The sequence below is a fragment of the Nansenia antarctica genome, assembly GCF_963989245.1.
Source record: "Nansenia antarctica genome assembly, chromosome: 5".
Taxonomy (NCBI): Eukaryota; Metazoa; Chordata; class Actinopteri; order Argentiniformes; family Microstomatidae; genus Nansenia; species Nansenia antarctica.
Window position 1 is genome coordinate 3,989,312 of NC_137690.1, and position 6,402 is coordinate 3,995,713.

Below are 6,402 nucleotides of genomic sequence, written 5' to 3' on the forward strand. Positions count from 1 at the left end.
GATACAATGACAGATGTATCCCTTTAAGACACAATGACAGATGTATCCCTTTAAGACACAACGACAGACATATCCCTTTAAGACACCATGGGCCCTATTATGCACTTCTTAACTTGCCGTCTTAAGTCTTAATTAAGACGCACCGCCAGGTTAAGACCTACCGCCACCCTTATTATGCGCTTCATACGCGCTACTGCTATTATGCTGGTGTCGATAGGCGCCCACACATAAGACGTAATACTCCCGTGCATATATTACTCATTGTGGGAGTGTTCATATGTTAATGAAGTGCACTAGGCGCCCCTGCTATTATGCGATCTGACTTTGCTCCTAGCGCTAAGAAGTGGTTTGAAAAGTTCTTAAGTTTAGACTTCATGCACGTTTTGAAACACGAGCGCGCCTCCGCGGTTTGCGCATGCATGTGGCTCCACGGCAAGACGTCAATTACGGTCACAGTATAAATGCTTTATTTCAGAAGGGAGAGGCAGAGAAGCGCGCTGACCTCCTTCTTAGGACTTCCATAATAGCATAGCGCTAATGACTTAACGCAGCCGGTTCTTAAAGGGAATGGCACCTGGCACGCTGATTGGGTTGATTGAGAAGACGCCCAAAACACACCCATGACTAATTTCTTTGCTTAGCGCCGGGTTTTAGGCGCCCACTACCGCACGCATAATAGCAAAGTGGCCTTGACCACGCCTCCACGTCTTAAGTTTAGATCTGCCGCCTCGTCTTATTGCTTAAGACGTATGAAGTGCATAATAGGGCCCAATGACCGTTCCAGATGTATCCCTTTAAGACACAATGACAGATCTAGATGTATCCCTTTAAGACACGATGACAGATGTATCCCTTTAAGACACGATGACAGATGTATCCCTTTAAGACACGATGACAGATGTATCCCTTTAAGACACAATGACAGATCCAGATGTATCCCTTTAAGATGGAAGGAGGAGACAATGAGGAAAACAAATATACATAATATGTGTGGGGGGACAAATAATAGGTTGGAAAGTGTGTGTGTGTGGGTGGGTGTTTACATGGAACTTCCTGGTATAAACATTGTAAACAAAACAACAACAACAACAAGAACAAACATCTCACTTCCTGATCCGACGGCGATGACGGGGAAGGCCGAGGAGGCGGAGGTGCTGGCGTCGGAGGGGGGCATTAGGGAGGGGGGGCCGAAGGGTTCCGAGGGGGGGCCTCCTCGGCTGGAGGGGGGGTGCTGGATGGTCTGGAGGGAGTGCCCCCCGTCCAGCGAGGGCATCGAGGGGGGGCCGTCGAAGTCGTACTCGTCTTTCACCATCAGCCCTGAGCCGTGACCTGGGTGACCTGAGCCGTGACCACACACACACACAAGACTTTACTATCAACATTGCAGATGACTTTCCGGTGCAGGATAAATATCTCTTAAAGATAATATTAGCAGCCAGCGAGAAAGCCGTAACAAGGAAATGGTTACAGCTCAAACCTCCAACAAAGACTGACTGGATTGAGAACGTGACAAATACTCAAAGCATGCGAGAGAATGACCTTTTCACTTAATCAACAGGCCGAGAAATTCTTAAAAATATTGGAGGAATGGATTGTGTTTGAGACCTTAGGAGGTGATGTTTAATGAATCCTGACTGTCTGACCTGACGTGTATTACCATTACTGTAATATTTGACCAATTGTTTGTTCCACTGTGTTTCGTTGTGTTTCTAAAAAAAAATATGCGATGTTATATGTGAATGTTATATGTACTATAATGTAAGAGAGAAATAAGACTTTACTATCAAACTAAAATGTAAATGTAAACGTAGATCAATTCACCACTGTTGTGGAACACACCTGAGCTGGTCAGAGTCAAGCCGGATAGATCTAGAAGAAGAACAGCAGGTATTAGACGTATCATAGCTACTCTTTTGAAACAACAACAACAACAACAACAACAACAACAACAACAACAACAGTCTGTTCTGTCTGTCTGACTTTCTGTCTGTAAAATCTGTAAAGCGTCCTTCGCTATATAAAACCAAGTTATTATAATTTTTTATTATTATTATTAGCCCAAACCATGAAAAACACACATACTGTCCACATACTTATGGCTACGTAGCATATTTTTTGTACTCACCAAACACACACACACACACACCAATCCTGGGGGAGACCACCCGTTTGTAGTGGTACAGGTTCACACACACACACACACACACACACACACACACACACATACATACATACATACATACACGCACTAATCCCGGGGGAGACCACCCGTTCGTAGTGGTACGAGTTCACACACACACACACACACACTCACCTATCCCGGGGGAGACGACCCGTTCGTAGTGGTAGGGGTTCACACACACGCTGTCACACTTCAGGTCGAAGGCGAACTGGCAGTACTTGACGTGCTTCAGCTCGTTCTTGTGCAGGTCTGGCCATCTCCACAGCCGCGCGTAGATCACGTGGGGGAAGCCCTTCCGTCCCGCTACCTGGGAACAAGGTCAGAGGTCAGAGGTCGGACAATTAGGCCTGTAACAATTATGAAACAATTATCTAATGGCAATTACATTGGCCGCGTTCGTAAATTCGCTCTGAGAGCGCCGGAGGGTCCACGTGACTGCCTCTAGTCCAATCAAATCACTTGGTTCCATTATGACGTCGAACCCAGTGTGCGCTCCGGCGAATTTACGAACGCGGCTGTTGTCTAATGGCTAGCTAGCTAGCTGGCTAACAACAAGGAACATGGCGTTAGCTAGATAGCTGCTCTGCATGTTAAGCACATCACCACACCAGTGGCGTAGCGCAAAATCCCGGGGCCCCCCCGCAAGGTGGCGGCGGGGGCCCTTTCGCAACGGAGTAAAAAAAAAAAAAAAAAAAAAACTTGCGTTTTTTAGAGGCCGATGCGTTATTGACGTTGCGAAATTTCGCAATATGCACTCTACATTCTAAATGCTTGACTTAGCAAAAGGTACAAACAAGTGAGAGCAATAGCCTATAACTAAAACCAAATGGTAGACTACACTACATCAGTAGAATGTATTATAAGTAGAATAGTACAAGCTTTATTTCTTTTAACAAAGTGTGGTGTGCACAGCAGTGTGATATCTGTAAACATATCTGTAGACTCTCCGCTAAGGGTTGCCAGATGGGATTGAGAATTTCCAACCTAACCAATCTAAACACTTCTAAATCCACCAAAAACCAGCCCATCTGGCAACCCTGTCTCCGCTGCATCAGAGTCTACTTGTTGCGTAAAATTGGCCAGGGTTAGTCAAATCCTTTGTTGGACATCTCGTATATTGGTATATTGTGGCATTTCTTTACTGTTTGCCATCTGGTCTAGGAATACCCAGGGAGACGCAGACAGCAGAAGTAGATTCGAATAGTAGAATAGAAAAAAGAAACAGCTATATATAGCCTAATCATGCTGAATTACAGTATGTACTTCTGCCTGAGTTTGAGTATGATGCTGCCCAAATAAATGTTATTGTTTAGTGCTGTACGCTTTCGTGGTATTATATTGTGTGAATTATCATCTGTATGTTGTTTTTCTTTCACTCGACTAACCGCCGAGATAATACTTGAGACATGTACTTCCGTAAACATACATTTTTTATTAGATTTTTTTACAATATCGGACCGACAGTCCCACATATAGCGGCTATAATGTCCGAATAGAGAATCTACCACCACCTAAAGAATGCTTATTGTACTTTGTATTGTATTTTCGCTTGCTCATTTTCCTTGTGTCTCGCTGCCTACGTGTGACGTCAAAGTCATGTTGCTATTGGATACGGCTAACTATGTATATCTTTTTTAATATAGGCCTATATATTAAAATTAAGGTTGACACAATGAAGGGCCACTTATTTTCTTTATTTTATATTTTTTTAAATTATTAAAAAAAAAAAAAAAAATTGGATCCAATGTTAGGGGGCCCCCTAGTGGCTGGGGCCCCCCCGCGGTGCGTCGCTTGCGGGCCCGTCCGCTACGCCACTGCACCACACGCTGATAGAACATGAACATGCTAAAAACACATAACTACACATAACTAGATGACACACAGTCTCTTTTTATTTATTAAGTTATTTTTTCTGTGTGGGGCAGTCCCACTCATATTTTTCTTTTTAATGACAGACACAGTAGAGATTATGACAGGAAGGATGGGTGAGAGAGAGAGAGAAGGGGTGACATGCAGGACACGTCCGCGGCCGGAATCGAACCGGGAGCCCAGCGGTACATGGCCAGCGCTTAATTCACTACGCCACCTAAGCGCCCCACAGTCTCTTTTAATTGTTGAGAATACATGTTCAGAAATATGTTTGTGAAATATGTAATATGATAATAAAGAGGCATGGTTTCCTTCATAGGCTGCTGTGTTATTACATTATCTGGGTCACATAATCAATTATATTGTTAATCGCAATTATTTCTGAGACAGTTAATTGATCAGCAACATTTGGAATTGTTACAGGCCTAGTGAACATTAACATTTATTTAGCTGACGCCTTATTCCAAAGAGACTTTACAATCAATTCAAAAGGGTGGTGTGGGTGTGTTCGTAAATTCGCTCTGAGAGCACCGGAGCGCACACTGGGTTCAACGTCATAGAGCGACCAAGTAATTTGATTGGACAAGACGCATTCCATGAGTGCTGATCAAATTACTGACCAACTGCCAAAGTGTTCCGGAACACTTACCACCCTACAGTGCCAAGCGTTTTATGTGGTATCTACCTAGCAACACTACTGTGATTGGCTACACAATGAAGCATCACGATTTCTGCTTTTTTTTTTAAGGTGAATAATGTCACCCTCAGCACTGAATGAGATAACCATCAGTGTCAAACATATGGTGATGGGTGAACGGACCACAAGCCTACAGATAGGCCTACTCAACAGTATTGTTTACCATCAGAGAGGAGGGAGAACGAGGGAGAACAAGAGAACAAACTATTTTGGGGGGCAGGAGGAGAGAGGTAGAAGGATGGAAAAACAGATGGAGAACAGTGGAACAGAAGAGAGGAGGTTTTGATATTAACAGTTAAAGACTATAATAATAAAAAAAATATTTTTATTGAATTTTTTAGTATAATTGTTTTATTATTATTATTATTATTAATCATATTATTGACATGCAATTAACTTGTCAGTCTCCAAATGTGTAATGTGTAATGAGATCGTTTCTGCAGACCAGGAAATACGGTCTGGAGGATGGTGATGGTATTATCTGTCTATACCAACATTTGACCACTTGTTTTGACCTGTAAGATACGTTAAAAAAAAACTCAAGATACATTGCGTAAGACTCACAGTTACGTGACAGTTTTTTTAAAGTTATTTTTCTGAGTGGGGCAGTCTGTCCTTTTATTGGACAGATAGTCAAGACAGACAGGAAAGTAGGAGAGAGGACATGTCAGCAGGGCATGGGCCGGTTTCGAACCCATACTGACATGGGCATATGTGTGCACTGTAGACCGCGGTGCTAGACCACTGGACCATTCCAGGCCACCTACGTGACCGTTTTTAACAGTCCCCTTACCTGTAGCTTTAACAGTTAGACCCACAGTTACGTGACAGTTTCTAACAGTCCTCTTACCTGTAGCTTTAACAGTTAGACCCACAGTTACGTGACAGTTTCTAACAGTTCCCTTACCTGTAGCTTTAACAGTTAGACTCACAGTTACGTGACAGTTTCTAACAGTTCCCTTACCTGTAGCTTTAACAGTTAGACCCACAGTTACGTGACAGTTTCTAACAGTGCCCTTACCTGTAGCTTTAACAGTTAGACCCACAGTTACGTGACAGTTTCTAACAGTTCCCTTACCTGTAGCTTTAACAGTTAGACTCACAGTTACGTGACAGTTTCTAACAGTTCCCTTACCTGTAGCTTTAACAGTTAGACTCACAGTTACGTGACAGTTGCAGTGACAGTTTCTTTCTAACAGTCCCCTTACCTGTAGCCGCCCGTCCAGCGTCCTCTGGATGGTGACACACTTGCTGGGGTGCGCTCCGTTGGTGGTGATGGCCGTGATGAGGGAGTCCAGCTCGTCCTTCTTCTCCTTCAGCTTCTTCACCAGGCTCTCGATGGCCCGCTTGGCGAAGGTCTCGCTCTCCCCACCCTGCCGGTGGCACATGAGGCTGTGGACGATGCTGAGGCAGGCGTCGTTGCTCGTAGGCGTGCTGGTGATGGACATGGTGACCGCGAGTGTCTTTTCAGTGTTGTGTTTTCAGTGTTCGGACCGAACCGACTGACCGACCGACCGACCGAGAGTGTTTTTCCGGTGTTTTGTTTACCCCCTGCTCCGTGTTAGTTCACAAAGGGGACTCTCCTGTCCCAGATAGAAAGAAGACTCTTTGTCTTTCAGGCGTCGTTGCTCGTAGGCGTGCTGGTGATGGACAT

General features: G+C 44.3%; 1 protein-coding gene across 1 annotated transcript in view; it reads right to left on the minus strand.

Moving 5' to 3' along the window:
• The window catches only part of smad4b (SMAD family member 4b), a gene marked incomplete at both ends in the record, with an annotated part of 10,288 nt that extends 4,092 nt beyond the window's left edge, over positions 1-6,196 (minus strand). The window contains 4 exons of the mRNA XM_080532456.1: positions 1,108-1,338; positions 1,840-1,869; positions 2,315-2,489; positions 5,957-6,196. Of these exons, the coding sequence (XP_080388582.1) occupies positions 1,108-1,338; positions 1,840-1,869; positions 2,315-2,489; positions 5,957-6,196 (676 nt within the window). The remainder of the gene's footprint in view (positions 1-1,107; positions 1,339-1,839; positions 1,870-2,314; positions 2,490-5,956) is intronic.
• Positions 6,197-6,402: the final 206 nt, after the last annotated feature.